The sequence below is a fragment of the Lingula anatina genome, chromosome 1 (assembly GCF_051362555.1).
Source record: "Lingula anatina isolate TDL-2025a chromosome 1, LinAna3.0, whole genome shotgun sequence".
Taxonomy (NCBI): Eukaryota; Metazoa; Brachiopoda; class Lingulata; order Lingulida; family Lingulidae; genus Lingula; species Lingula anatina.
Genome location: NC_141767.1, coordinates 16072547 through 16087964, shown reverse-complemented (window position 1 = coordinate 16087964; position 15418 = coordinate 16072547). Strand labels below are relative to the sequence as shown.

Genomic DNA, 15418 nt, shown 5'->3' with positions numbered 1-15418 from the left:
ATACGAATGCGCTTACTCCAGCTGGCGGTACAATATCCGGAGGCGGTATCGCCTCTCTGATCCTCTAGTTTATTATGTAATCAAAATTGACAGAAATCTTTTTGCACTGCTACTACAAACATTATGAAAAGAAAACTGTGTTACTTATAATTATTTTTAACTTACAAGTATGATTTTTAGGATTGGCATGCAGTTCAAGTTAGAAAGCCAGCTCAATTGGGTTATCATTTATTATTGAATTTATGCAGTTTTGTATGAAATTTTCATTTTTCTCATTCTGGCATTTTCAAAGTGTGAACTTGAACCCCCATGGGCCTAAAGCCTTATGCTTGTTACACATTTTACTTACATTGGTATTACCTGTTGAGCATAATTAAAATTTGATGTTGAATTTGCAGTTAAGCATAATGTACTTTTGCATCAGAATTGACAGTAGCCTATTTTGTGCAATTTTATTTTCTGCTTTTTGTCTGTACATTTGACAGCTTTCCTGCCTGTTTTCCATACACGAGTGAATGCTGATCCTCTGATGGCCACATGTTTCTTTAAAACACAATGAAAAAGCAAGGTGCTGTGGCATTCCTCCTCAACATCTCTAGTTATTGCAGACCAGCCAAGTTGTACTAGCTTTAAGGACAGCAAGTTGAATAGGATAATTTTCCCTACTGGCAAGTGACAATTTGCTTTGAGAAACTACATTGAACATCGACCTAACTACCATTTCCACTCTGCAAAAAAAATATAAATGTCATCATTTATTTCAAACACACCACCCCTATTAACTTTTTCAGTCCATTCACGGGTATATTCCAAGAAGTTTGCACCCTTTCCGGTTGACTTTGACCATGAGCTTAAAATAACTTCTTGGTTCTTTAGACCTATGAAAGCTGATTGATATGCCCAGTCAGGCAATATCAAGTATGTTGACTTTGAAAATTCGTTTTTATTTTTATTTATTTATTTTTGTTTTGTGTGTGTGTGTGTCATTGTGACTTTATCAACCCCTAATCCTCTTTTTGAGATGGAGACTTATTGTGTCTTCTCATAAATCAGACGGTTATTCGTACCGAAGCGTCCGCAAAGAAAGAACTCGTAGGTGACCTCTTCATCAAAATCAGGTGAGCGTTTTGGTGAGAGATGCTCAGATAGAACCGAGGTCAGTAGAAGATGGAGAAGGATGTCCAATACAATATTACTGCTACTGCCACATGTACGCCAAAAAGATGGCACTGAAATCGACAGCTGTATATCTCGTAAGTATTTCTTAGATTTGCATTGACAATATTTTTCCAGAATGATGCACTCCAGGCAAAATGAACATGGGGACATCTAACTGACGTGAAGGATACTTTCTCTTAACTTTTCCTCAGTGCCTTTTGGGCACTGTTTTGTTTGTGATACCTTTAGCTTTCCATGAGGGTTCAAAATATGTATATATATTAGCAGCAAGCAAGAGCAGCAAGGCGGAAGAACCATTTTTTTAAAACAGCACTAGTTTTTTAATTGCTAGAATTGTTTATTCTTATCAAATATAACCAAGTTAGTCAACCATACAACAAGACGAGACACCCAGGGGCCGACCTGTGCGCTGTAAAGATCGATCGGCGGTCATCCCGTCCTTCCTGCACAGCGGAGATTGTCTGCAACACCATGGCCGGCTTTCACGGGTAAGATTACCTGTTGCAGTAGACGCTAATCGCCTGACGCCTCTTCGTCAGCCCAGTCTTGTCTCCCACCACAAAAACCACTCTGGTTTCCCAGCATCAGAATCGTTTTTGAATAACGACACCAGTTTCTGGTTGCCAGACCCCTCTGAGTACGTTATAATTACTTAGAATTGAAGACTGCCGCTCAGTATGACTGGCACAAAGTAAAAAAAAAAGCACACTAACATCAACAGTAAGCATTCAGCCTGGACAACTAAAAAATACTTATAAATGGGTTATATGTTACAATTGATGATTCCAACAAATAGCTACAACATATAAAACCTGACCACCAATTTAAAGGCTTAACCCATACAGAACACAATTCGCAGACAAAAATACCATGATGTTTGCTTGTATAATTTAATCATTGATATTATACTTCCTTAATATATATCTTTTAATTCAAAGCAATATGTAATACAAGAGCAGACCAGCCATTAAACTGTCTTGATTCAATCCTATACATTCATTCATTCCATGTTAATTCTTTAGTCACACATGGTTCACAATAAATATCTCTTGTGCTTAAATTCTACAGGTGACAATTCAGAATATAGTAACATTATGTCAGCATTTAAATATAGTCCATGTTATATGTTAAAGGCAGTTCGGCTAACATTCTGAACTTTCTGCAGAACAAGCTAGATTACAGTAGCCTCGGCTCTTCCTTGAGCTTCTTTTGCTTGATGTACGAGACAGTGGTTCTTCATCATCATCAAACAGCTGTCACATGAAAAAGTTAATGCACCAAATTAACAGAGTATAAATATCATGATATATGTAATTAACCAATTCAAAATGCAATGGAATCATTGCTATCAACTTCATCGATCATTAAATGCATCAACACAATAAATAGCTGAAATTTTTTGAATTTTTTTTTTTTTTTTTTGATAGAATAAGGGAAATATTCATCACTAAGATTAACCAATTAAGCATCTGTTACATTTAAGAAGAATATTCTTGAAGTAGAAGTATTATCTTGCACGTAAGAACGCGAGAGAAATAAATCACTCACCTGGGGCATGTTTAACTGTTCCATAGACTCGGTGTTGAACTGTGCTACAGTAAGAGGGACTTGTGGAAACTCGAGCTGTTCCTTGGGTGTGCTGAAGTCTGCCTCAAACTGACCCAGGGGCTCTGCAAGACAAGAGTTTGAACGCTGCTTCTCCACAGCACTGAAGTCTGCTATTAATGGAGCCTCTGCTATTTGCTGTTGTTGTTGTTGGTGTGGGGGGTCAGACGGGGCACTACTGAAATCTGCCTGGAAGTGACCAGAGACTGTATCACTGGTCTGAGGAATACCCTCAACAGAGGTCCTCAATGTGAAGTCAATTTCAAATTCTTCGTCTTTTTCAGGGAAATATATCTGTCCCGTTGATGCCCTAAAATTTGCGTTCAACTCAGCCGGCAGTTCCATGTCAGTGCCAGACAGAAACTTTAACTTCTCCGAGGAAGCGAGGGAATGTGAATTGTACTGGACTGCAGCCTCTCTGCGCTCGGGAGCGTAGCGGATTTTCTCTGCGGAATTGTACGCCGAGTCGTCCGCTGAAACTTGATCCTCGTTCTTCTGGGGACTCATCTCTAGGGCTACAGTTGTGCATGCTGTCTCTGATCTAGTCAGTGGCTTGTATGGCATGCTCAGTTGCACAGGAACAGAGTCCAGCATGTTACACATGGAGGGAGGCTGTGGCAGAGTAGATGTTAACTGAAATAAAAATAAAACAACAACTGAAATAGAAATCAACGATGGTTTGTTTAAAGGCACATAAAGAGCATGATAGACCTTTGTGTTTAATTTGTGTTTAAGCTATTGCAGGATCAAAAGTATTACAAAATTTAGATAATTATAAATTAACCATTCAAGGATTAATTTTTTACTTTTTTTTTTTACTTACTTCTGAGGGTACTGTTTCCGTAGCTGAAGTTGCCTTGATAACTGCATCATGTATGGTCAGGTAGATCACATTGCTGTTAAGCTTCTCAAATAGCTGATGTTTATGAAACAATTCTCGCAGGTTGACTGAAAAATTTTATAAAGTTGTGCAATCTCCTTCTCTCTTTGCTTTGTAGGTAAAATTGCTAAAAGAAAAGAATATTTTTAAGAATCAAGATATTTTACTGTGATGCATCTTTGTAATCTGTTTACACTGTAATCTGGGTAACATACACTTACCTCTACATTCACATAATAACACTGTAATGCCAACCTCCTTGCAGTCAGTCATGATCTGTAAGGGAATAAAGAGCGCTGTTAGTATATATATAAAACAAACTTTGTTTAAAAGCATACAATGTGCGTAAGGCTTAAATATAGTAACAATTTAATATCCCTGGAAATTTCAACACTTTTCTCTTCATTACTGAAATTTTAACATATCCAAAAGTGTTGAGAAATTACAATTTTTTAATCTGTTTTCCAGCTCTTGGTTTCTATTTTTATACCATCACAAGTGAAATTCACTCATTCCCACCTCATTGTGTGAATTTTAGGAAAATTTTACAACAATAGTGATCGTGAAAGTTGGTCACGTACCTTCTCAATCAACTTCTTCAATAAAAAAACTAGTAACAACAATAGTAGGTAAATATAAACAGATATTTAAAGTTTTCAAATTTTAAAGAAAGTGACCCAAATTACCTGTTTCAATATTTTGATGCCAACAGAGTCAATATAAACCATAGAAGAGCAGTCTATGATGATGTGACGGAGTTCAAAATTGTTCATAGTAACCCTAGCTCCACTGACAGCATAGATGTCATCAAGGTCATCTTCTGACTCATCAACAATGCTGCAGATGAAGTTAGGATCCAAGTCATTTTGGAGTCTGTGTCCAGCCTGAAGTTACAGAATTAACACTGGTATTAATATTTTAGCCATACTGCCTTGAATTGAATTGCATTATTGTATTGACATTTTTGTATCCCATTATTTTACTAATGCTGCATCTTATTTTGAGCTAAACTAAAGATTAGAAAGATATGCTCTTAGGACATAAATCACAACAATGTAAAATTTGTGAAATAAATAAAATCAGCTTTTCTCAACCATTACCAGTTTCATTTCCCTTCTTTTCTGTTTCTCAGCTTTCTTGGCTCTCTTGTCCTCCTCAGTCCTCAACACGTCTTGCCTTCTCTTGTGTTTCTTCATTTGCTTTTCCTGTTTCTGTCTCTTTTTCTTCAGTTTCAGTGGGTATGTTTCTGTGAGTTCAAACAGCTTTTTGCGGAAATGCTCAGCATTGGCATGGTACAAGGAGCCCTCAAAATGAAAGATTTTCAACCCAGGAATTTCTTGGACCTATTGAGGTTATGAAAAAAAAATGTGTTATATCTGGTCACCTCAACATGATGACTTTCTTATAAATAAGTATTTCAAAGAATTGATAAAAAATTATCAAGAAAGAAAAAATAAAGGAACAAAACATTCATCCTTTCTCAATCTCTCAACAATTGCTTGAAATGTGTTTAATTGAGATTTTTAAATATTTAGATTTTTAAATGATCTAGATCTTTAAAAAAGTTTGTAAATTATGTTTGACATTATGAAGAAAAGAAGAAATAAAGAACTTACTGCTTGGTACTTTTGTTTATCCTGGTAAATCTCTGTGTTTGGTATGTTCCCCAGAAGACAAGTGTATGGTCTGAAAATAAGTATATGAGTTAAGTTTCATTTCTGTCAAAGAAAACACACACAAGCTGAGAAAAATGCTTGGGGAGATGTTGAAGGTCTACAATAAATGTAATAAGAAAAATTTTACTTCTTGTGGTAGTCCTCTAGCCACTGACAGACAGAAAAGTAAGAGACTTCTGGTGGACTGGGAGCAAGGATTTAAAGTTTTTTCCGATAAGTATGCTCAAGCAACTGTCAGGTTTTAAAAAGTAGTCAGAAAAAGTATTTTATCACATATGATTGGGTTTTTTCAAGTGGTAATATAACATTACCATTGTTACCAAATACCCAAAATCTTTCCCTATAAATGTAATAAATAAATAAATAAATAAATAGACAGACCTTTGAGTTCTAAAGACAACTGTAATCAAAGCAAATCCCACTCCCACCATCAACCCCATGTCGTTGCCTAGCAACACCACAGCTTGGAAAGTCACCAGCCAAATTACCTTTTAAAATCAAACAATCAGAGTTAGGAAAAAAATTAAAATTAAAAGTTATGGTAAAATAGAAATTTCACTGTTTATTGTGTAAATATAGTATAGGAATTAAAAGAAGAGCTGAAACATCCTAAAAACATATATTTAGTCTCTGCAAATCAATTCACTATATTATTACGTTTAATTAGTAATTTGCAAATGGTTTTCATTATTGATTTTTACCTTGCTGGTAACTTTTTTAATATGCACTTACAAATTCATATTTTGATTTTTTCCACAGTCCTCTCAGTTCTCCCATCTGCATGTACATGCCTTTCATGGCAACCACAATAATACAGGCAAGAACACACTGAAGTAGAAAGATGTTCAAGTCCACATCAAAGCCATACAAATCCACAATATAATCCATAAAAATCATCACTGTGTTCATAATGCAATTGCTAAATGGATGAAAAATCAGCCAACAGTGTGTGTGTGCGTGCACGTGTGTTGGTTTGTTCATGTACGTGCATGTGTGTGGAATGTAGGGGGCAGGGTTAAAGAAGAAAAACATAACCATAAATAAATCATAAATCATAAAAAATAATCATAACTGACAAACTGCAAAAAATTGCTGAAATAAATGTTATATGTAAGCACATTAAGTTTGTACATGTGGCATTAATTACAATTATAAGTTGTCTCACCTTAGGGAGATAGTAAAAGAGAGGTCCTACATACAGCATCACCACCAGAACCACACCACAGGCTAGAAGACTGGCAAACTACACAGAAATGTTTAAATTTTAAATTTAAAATACAAATATAGCTTGCTGACACTGAACAGTTTCCTCAACACAAATAGTTGGAAATATTTAGTGATGTACATAATAATAATTATCAAAAAAATATAAATTTCTAGACAAAGAGAACAAGAGACTTATAGTTTTTTTTTTTTTTTAATTACTTCAAGAGATGTCAAGTATATTGTATTCAATTCAGATTCAAAATCTGAATATCAACCTGTCAGTTTATAAAATCATTTTATTCATTTCACGTTCTTTGACAAAACTACTGAACAACATACAAATTAGATTAGCCTCTGATATCAGGGTCCTCTTAAACAGTATACAAAATTAAAGTATAGGCAGATACTATAATTTTGGAACAGACTACTAGTAGGACCCTGTGGTCAGAGAGTACAGATAGACCCAATACCTGAGAGTTTCCTCCTGCTGACTCTTGCACCAAACTTCTGGACAGTGACGTACAGCTGGCAAAGCAGTTAAAGAATGAACTGAATGTATTGCACAAACCATAGGCTAGCAGTTCCTGGGGAATGAAAAAATATACACAATACTGTACCATGTAAATAAACACATACGGTTGCATTAATTACATTTTGACAAGTTGAAAATTCAAAAGATGGACATACATCACAATAATGGAAAATCTGTGTAATCAATACTGTTGACAAAAAATAAAATAAAAAACAACTTTTTAATATCATATGAGAAAATTCATCTTTGTTTTTCTATTACGTTTTATTTTTCAGCATAAATTCCTTAATAGAAAATAGCATATAAATAATATTTTTCATCAAATACTAAATTAGTGCATTAAATAGACTGGTGGCCAAGTACCTGTTCAGCATCGATCTCATAATCATGCAGCTTAGCCAGATATTTGCCCATGGAGATAGAGATGGCAAACCCAACCACAGCCAGGCTAAATGAATCGATTATGAACCTAATGCTAATGAGGTATTCAGGGGGTGGGAGTTTGGGGACTGGAATGCTAGAATAAAAAAAAGAGATGAACAAATTTAAACATTTTCTTAAAAATTTTCTTTAAACATACTCTTATTATCATGAAATAAAGAAGAGTTCTTTATAAAAGTTTTAAACAGACCATAAAATTTTCAGTAAAATCATTTGTTGTTTTAAGTCCATTATACCATAAAACTCCTAGTTGTTGCAATGGCTCAATTATAAAAAAAAAAAAAAAAAAAACCTGAATGGGAACTCAAATACTATTAAATGCTTTGTGAGTCATTGTTTTTAATGCAAATTATGAATGGTGCTGCAATGGCATACATCCTTCAAGTATGAAATGATTAAATGCTTCAACCTTGAGCAATACATTTTATGGAAGAGGCAACATTCTTTTGCATGCAAGAACATCTTTTACATGATGTCAGCTGGCACCATCAGGTGAGAGCGTAAAGGGAATGAGACATTTTGTCGTCTCATGCATAACATCACAACAAAATGAACCAGACTGTCTGAGCGCCACCAAGAGGAACAAAGGGTAGACATTGTGTGACAGAGAAGTCACAGATGGCCTGTCAGGTCTCACCCTGTTGGAATGTCCTCCACTATTGCCACCCCAAACTGTTCCGACATGTCCAGACTGTAACAAATCACAGTGCCTGCAACTACCTTAAAAGGGGAAAGAAACAGTGGGTTTAGCTCCATTTATTTATTTATTTTCATTTTTAATTTCAATTATATTTATCTTTTGATTTTGCTTGTAATTATTTACAGGGAAGTAAACAGTCTGTCTCTTTTCACAGAAGGTAAGAGAATCTTTGATCTGTATGTATTCTTTGATATCTTGTTTGATTTTTTCTTACTTCATTCATTTATTCAGACTTTATATAAACACTATTAAAACAACAAATGAAGAATTGTAATAAATAAATCATGTTTATTTCCTTTTTGCCTAGGTAATTAGTGGTTCAATGTGACCATTTTGTAGAAACGTTTCAAAATATGACTGTCGGATTTCACATGTTCATAAGCAAGTCAAGTTGCTGTACGCCGTATTCATCAATTTAATTTGTTTTTTTTTTTTTTTTTTTTTTTTTTTTTTTTTTTTTTTTTTTTTTTTTCACTCTCTAAATATGGGTATAGGATTGGAGGGCGAACCTGTTCCTTACCACAGTGAGATCCCGAGGCATTTACTTCCTAAATCTGAGCCAAGGATGGGTAGACCATATTTATTAGTTGGTGTACAACAATCAGATCCGCAGTGACAGGCATTTACTTTTTTATATTTGAGCATAGGATAGGTAGACCATATATGTATATATATCTTACATACCACGATGAGATCCACAGGGACGGGTATCTTCACCTTGAGTTTGGACCTCCTACACCTGGCGTTAATGCACTCCTTCACTATGACCAGGCTGGCAATACAGATTAGCGAGATCACCAGCTCTGATACATTGGTATTGAACAGGTTTAGGACGATGTCTTTGTACGTCTACAAGGAAAATCAGATATAATTATAATATAACATCTTTATGATTATAATTCATTCCTGTCTAGAAAGTTGCCTATTACTATCATTATCATTAATATTAAAAATAATAATGTTGAAGAAAGCAAACTTTCTTCTTGTCCCTCAGAAGATGTTGGTTAACATTATTTTTTATCCTTTTTGTTTTGCACTAATAATGTGACAGAAAAAAGCTGTGACACCAACTTATCTCATAAAAAAGCGACAACTGCTTCTTAAATTTTGCAAAAATGATAGCAATGAAGGGCTGATTTTCTTTTGAAATTTCCTCGAATGTCCACACAACGAGAAAGATTTTATTCCCCCCCCCCTCCCCCCCCCCCCCCCCAACACAGACACGAACCTTTTTTTATTTCACATTAGACTTACTTTTACCAACTTGAGCGGCTCCGTTTTTTATTTCACATTAGACTTACTTTTACCAACTTGAGCGGCTCCGCGTGTCTCTGTATATCGACGCCAAATATATACTTCAGCTGGGACGAGATGACGTGGATGGAGGCAGCGCAGGTAAACGCACTGATCACGGTGTCAGAGAGGTAGTCCACCACTAGGGACAGACCACTGATCCACATCAGCATCTAAAGTAAGAAAATAATCTGTTTTTTTGTGGTCAGAGTAGTTGATTGAAAGTCGACTACTAGAGATATTGTAAAACTGGGTTGAACTTGCATATAATAATAATAATAATAATAATAATTTAAAGCAAGAGTCAGTTGTGCTATGCACCTACATGTGTACCCGCCCCATCCGCACATATACCACTGGCGCGTGCTCGCACGCGCGCGCGCACACACGCACACACACACGCCTTACCTGCCAAACTCCTGCCAGGAATGTGATAGCTGTGGCCACGCCCAGTTTAAACTGCGTCATGTCTTGGTCGTCGTTGTAGTGGTCCAGTGTGTTGTTGATGTGGCTGAAGTAGTTGAGCACCTCCCGGTCCACTACGGACCCTACCATAATGGAGGTCACGCCCATCGTGCCTGGATAACGAAAAAACTTCTCTTACAAACATGTTTTCTTTCATTTTTAATGATTTTTTTTAAATTTAGTGTCCTTATGTTTTTTTTCTTTTCCATCATTTCATTATTTCGTGATGAATAGAAATTTTAATACTTCTTTATATCTATTTTTCCAACTTTGTATTTTCTTTAACCTTCATTCAACCTTCGTCGAACCAACGTTTGCATATTACTAGATGCACTCTTGTGAAACGTGACAGGTACTTCAAACAAGCATGCGTAATTCCATTTAGTTATGGCAAATGAAAGAGTATAACGTGCATTTTGTTATTAATCAATTAAAACAGTATATCTCCGTCTTCGTTAGACACCGTGTCTAAGATCTTGACATCGTTACTATTGCTAGGTGCGTGCAATCAAAGAGAGCTTTTGTCTTTTTTTGCACCACACGTAACGACGCGCAACATCTACGGACAGTACCAATCCACAAAGTATTCTTTGTTTTGAACATTAATCTATCCATCTTGCGCAAGCGTAGCAGAAGTGGCATTGTTCAGAAAAAAAGCACTGACTGAAAATGTTGAATGATTAGCTGAGCTTATGCAACGACCGACCTTGGACTGTTTCAGAACTTAAGGTTGGCCATGCCGTTCTCAAAAATCGCGTGATGTGATGCAATAAAAATGGTCTTCATAATCGAAATTAAGTTGTTCTGAAAAGGCATTAGAATTATGACATAAGAATATTAAGAACAAAGTGGGTGTACACGCCGTTAACTTGCCTACAGACGCATGTCTTGAGGTCCCCATAAAAAAGTAAAGGAGTGGAGGAAAAAACGATACGTAGAGGCCGTTGATTGGTGGCAAACTGGCCAGCAAGGAGTACGCAACACCTGAAATAGAAAATAAATTAATTACACAGACAAAAAGGACAAATTTCATAAACTTCATGAAATGTAACAAAAAGATGAAAGTTTTAAAAATTAAACAAAAAACAAATACCATGGACAATCGAAAATAATGGATCAAAAGGTTCCTTCTTGCCTGCCTATCCTTGTTACGAGCTTTTAAAATGCGATATAAATGGTTATTTTTTTCAATTAACGTATGTCCTTTAATTTTTTGAAGCACAACGTAATTTTGTGCGGTAATGAAAAAAAAAAAGGAAATAGCAAAACCACAGTGCATTATCGGGAAAAATACCATTCTCCATCATTCTACGAATTTTCGGGATAAAACGACGTGCAAGCAACTCAACACATTTACGAAAAAAAGCTTTTTACTAACGACGGACATTTTCATTATTTTAAAGGAAGTTTTGATAGTTGCTAGTATAACAATGTCCTTCTTTCAGTAGGCATTCGTGCGTGTTGGGAGGGATTTACTTAGCGGCTGTATCTTTCATTGATAAAAGCCCTGTTACCGTTGTCTCGGTCTCGATAGATTTGATTGATTGTTGACAACGTAAGTGTACCTTTTTGTTCAAGGTATATCTCATTTGCACCGTTGTCGTTGTGTGAGTATACAGTGAAAAGGACGATCTCTCACCCTATCTCTCCCTCTCTCTCTCTCTCTCTCTTGGTACGCGTGTGCGTGTTTCTGTGTGAGTGCGTGTGCGCGCGTGCGTCCTTTCCTGCATGCCCGTCTGTTCGTCAGTTTTTGTTAATGGGTATGTTCCGAACTAAGGCTTAAATCGCATTGTTTGCTCAATTGCCATATTTTGTGTTCATGACAAATTTCTTCAAGCCACCCTTTTTCGGGGTGTAATGATCCGGCGCAATATACTGTTTAGATAATCAAAACGAAACGGATATCACGAAATCAGTCAAATTTTGCCCCCAAGGCGGACTGAATAACTAAACCTGGCCAAATCGAAAATGTCCATTGGTTACAATTTACAACTAAAGATATTTTGTGAAGCGTAAAATATATAGAGATGTATCTAAATTGCCCTTTTAGTGAAATGAGACAATAACACTAATATTTCTTACCGCAATCGTATTCGATAAATAGCTCGTCCAATATACGTTTTAAATTCGAAAAATTACAGAATGTGTTCTATAAAGAGGAGGAGGAGGAGGAGAAGAAGAAGAAGAAGAAGAAGAAGAAAATTAATAATAACCAAAATAATTTTTTTATCAACTCAAATTACAACTGGTGTGTTTTAATGACAATCTAAAGCATTACAAGTGATAGGTCGCTCGGAAAACGCCTGCTTTTCGTTCACTTACCCTGCGGAAGTTGCAGCACGCCCACCGTCAGCCCCGAGATGATATCACCTGGAATCCAGTCCGGGAATTTGTAGTTTCTGACCAAGGAAATAAACGGGAATAACCTGAGGAAGAAATCGCGCGTTTTTTTGCCAGACGAGAAGCAGCAGCGTCTTTTGCAGGCTCGCAAGCGCTCTTTCAGTGTCTTCTTTTCGTCTTCATGAAAGTCGTAGCCATCATCGAACTCTTTCTGGGTGAAGACTGGTCGGTCCACTTGTAATTTGGATGGGTCTGAAACACCTCTCTTGCGAACAGAAGAATCTGCAAACTGTTGTTGCTGCTCAATGTAAATATCCTCCATTGTTCTGTAAAAATGTGACAACACCACTTTTAACTGGTAAGATACCTAGCAATAAATGTTGTTTGTCTTTTGATCTTAAATGCACATCAATAAATATGTACAGATTTATGCTTAAAAATAAATATTATAAAAGAATACGATAAAGAAAATAAAGAAAAATAAATAAATAGAAATATGAAACAAAAAACAAACAAAATAAAAACAATTTTGTATACTTATTAAGATGATACAAATATATACACTTGAGTACGGCATATTTGTAAATAAACAAAGGAAACAAACAAATATAACGATGAAAATAGCCCACCTGAGTGTGCGACCCTATTCTTCACCTGTTCTCCCCCATACACGCCGGGTGTCAAGACTATAATGTGCCGTATACTTGAACGTCTCGGGTTTTATACCTCCCAAGATGACGTATACCTTACCTGCCCTGTAACTTCGGCAAAATCACACTATGGGAGCATTGCTTAGACGCGAACGCTATATAAAGTTTGCCTCCGTTTCACTGACATTTATTGACGAATTAAGAAGATCCATGCGATAATTTATTCTGTATAATTTTCGTTATTGTTTTTTTTTTTTCAGATTTGCAAATGTAATTTATGACCCGGAGCGTTGGAAGGTATGGTAAGAGGTTCGCACACGAGGTTTACGCGTGGACGGTCACCCACCAACCGTTCCGTATGTCACCACGCCCCACTTCTTTTCAAAGGGACGTGTCACCACACTGAAACATATACTTAAATTGAGATACGAGTAGGTGAATGACCATAACATATAAAATTGTCCACAACATGTTTACGACAATACAAAAAAAATGAATGAATGAATGAAACGTGTTCCAGAGAGTGACCTCGTTCTCAATGCCACGTGAAAAAAAAATGACGGGTAACATCACGTTTTTGTTTCGTGAGGAAGAAAAGGAATTAATACACTACGTGGCCAAACTGAGGAAAGGGTTGAGTTAAATAGCAAAAAGACGAAGTTATTTCGCTACATTTCAGTTGTTATGCAATATTTGATTGAATAACGGTCTTTTTACGTCATACTTTCTAAGTCCGTTGGATCAATCTATTTCATTGAGTCCCTTTCTCTGGTGATTAAATTGCTATGATATAGAAAGGTATGCTAAAGAAAACAGAAAAAAATCTTTTAAAATTTCATCAAGCATATTAGATTATACTCACGGCGCCAGAAAAAGAGAACTGACAAAGAAGACACATTCCAGCATCATAAGGAAATTACATTGCTGATAGTTCCTATAAAAAGAAGACGACGAACACAGCACGGTAAACAACATAATTTATGGTTTACACATATTTTGTTACCCAGTAAACTGTCCCTATTATTGAACCTATCTTTTTTTCTTTACAGTTCATCTTCCGGTCAGACGCTCATCTATGGAAAAGTACCCTTGTACATTTGCAACAAGACACTGCCCGTGGGGGAAGGCACATGGACGGCCGCGTGACTTTGGGACTTACTGCATTAACACGCTTGTCAAAGAGTGGGATAAACTATATCTATATTTTCAAATTCAAGTTACGAAATAAATGTGATTAAGAGCGAGCGGCAACGAACATTTTTATTCTAAACAGGCAGTGAATGTTTTTCTATCTAAACAGATTGGTACCATGTTAATAGTTTTACCTCTAGCAAGGTATCTTTACATCATTGCTGATGACTCAATTTTAATTCCAGTTGTTAATGAAGTATTTTATTGGCACCTGGAGTGCTGACAATAGGGAAAAAATTAACAAGTACTAAAAATCGCGTTAGGCAATGTGCTTCTAGTCCCGAAAAAAAAATTGTAACCAAATATCAACAAGTTTAGTAAAACTTATCCTAAATTTTCTTGAGGTTTATGAATGATGGTCAATTACCCGTCTTGGACATAACTGGTAACAACTTTGCCTTAGATAGCATCGCGTGATATTGTATTTTCGATAGGTAGGATGTCCTTGAGGTTGAACAGTGTGGCCTTTGACTTCACGTACCTATGAACTCGGTCACTCTTGACCTAAGACCAGTAAACCTACCCCGTCTTCCGAACATAAAGTTGGTCTTATTTTCAAGATCGAAAATTTACAACCACCCTGACTTCTGTATTATTCCGGACGAAAATGGGCCACAACTGTCGGCTTTTAAATTTAAGATCAACTGTTGTCTTGCATTTTAAGTGTCTCACATCACATAAGACATTTTAATCAAATTCAAACCCCTTTTTCTATATTCACTATGTGCTCCAGACCCGATGGTGCCAGCTTCTTTATTTTCAAATTTCCATATATGCACGCTTCTTGGGAGATATAGCCGTGTAAGGGAATTTTAAAATGAAGTGAACTCGCGTCGGGCTATGTATGGAGTGACTTTTCGCAGAGAGTTATTGATAGAGTAAGCTTACATATATATATGCGTCAACCAAGAGCTCGAAAACAATAGTGCTCGTGACTGGTGAAGTAGCGGGTACAAAACCAGCGCTACTGGTTTACAACATCAAAGCCAACGTGTCTTACATGCGATCTTGATTGCGTTTCCGTCCAGAAGCGAGGGTTTCCTGAATGTCGCTCCCTCCAATTTCTCCTTTCCTCTCAAACCTGTTTTTAGATTTACATTTACATTAATGATATACAGACTTGGATAGAATTAATATATTGAGGGTAGGTTCATTTACCTCCTGAACAAGGTGTCGCATTATAATAGCAAAATTTATCGTCCAATACATCGTGTTTCCGATAACGTAATATAGCAGAAGTAACATACTGAAAACAGTTCG

The 15418-nt window shown here is 36.2% G+C and overlaps 1 protein-coding gene and 1 long non-coding RNA gene across 2 annotated transcripts; one reads left to right on the top strand and one right to left on the bottom strand.

The window, feature by feature from the left end:
- The first annotated feature begins 44 nt into the window (after positions 1-44).
- LOC147764019 (uncharacterized) lies at positions 45-3762 on the top strand. Its single transcript, XR_015330803.1, has 3 exons — positions 45-1253; positions 1541-1667; positions 3069-3762. It is a non-coding gene; the product is annotated as an uncharacterized LOC147764019 (long non-coding RNA).
- Positions 1659-13357, bottom strand: LOC106172705 (prestin). The gene is made up of 19 exons (XM_013553515.2): positions 12947-13357; positions 12300-12643; positions 10851-10961; positions 9921-10090; positions 9521-9685; positions 8904-9068; positions 8157-8239; positions 7442-7595; positions 7017-7130; positions 6506-6583; positions 6073-6168; positions 5722-5828; positions 5281-5350; positions 4765-5007; positions 4351-4548; positions 3886-3940; positions 3608-3732; positions 2728-3417; positions 1659-2432 (listed from the first exon to the last, which is right to left on the bottom strand). The coding sequence occupies exons 2-19, from the start codon at positions 12637-12639 to the stop codon at positions 2322-2324; spliced, it is 3075 nt and encodes a 1024-aa protein (XP_013408969.2). The 5' UTR covers positions 12640-12643; positions 12947-13357; the 3' UTR covers positions 1659-2321.
- Positions 13358-15418: the final 2061 nt, after the last annotated feature.

Excerpts from the sequence above, each read along its gene's own strand:
- LOC106172705 (XM_013553515.2), bottom strand. The coding sequence starts at position 12,639 with ATGGAGGATATTTACATTGAGCAGCAACAACAGTTTGCAGATTCTTCT. Across the intron at positions 6,584-7,016 it reads CAGCAGGAGGAAACTCTCAG|TTTGCCAGTCTTCTAGCCTG; the intron begins GTATTGGGTCTA and ends ATTTCTGTGTAG. Across the intron at positions 3,941-4,350 it reads GCATCAAAATATTGAAACAG|ATCATGACTGACTGCAAGGA; the intron begins GTAATTTGGGTC and ends ATTCCCTTACAG.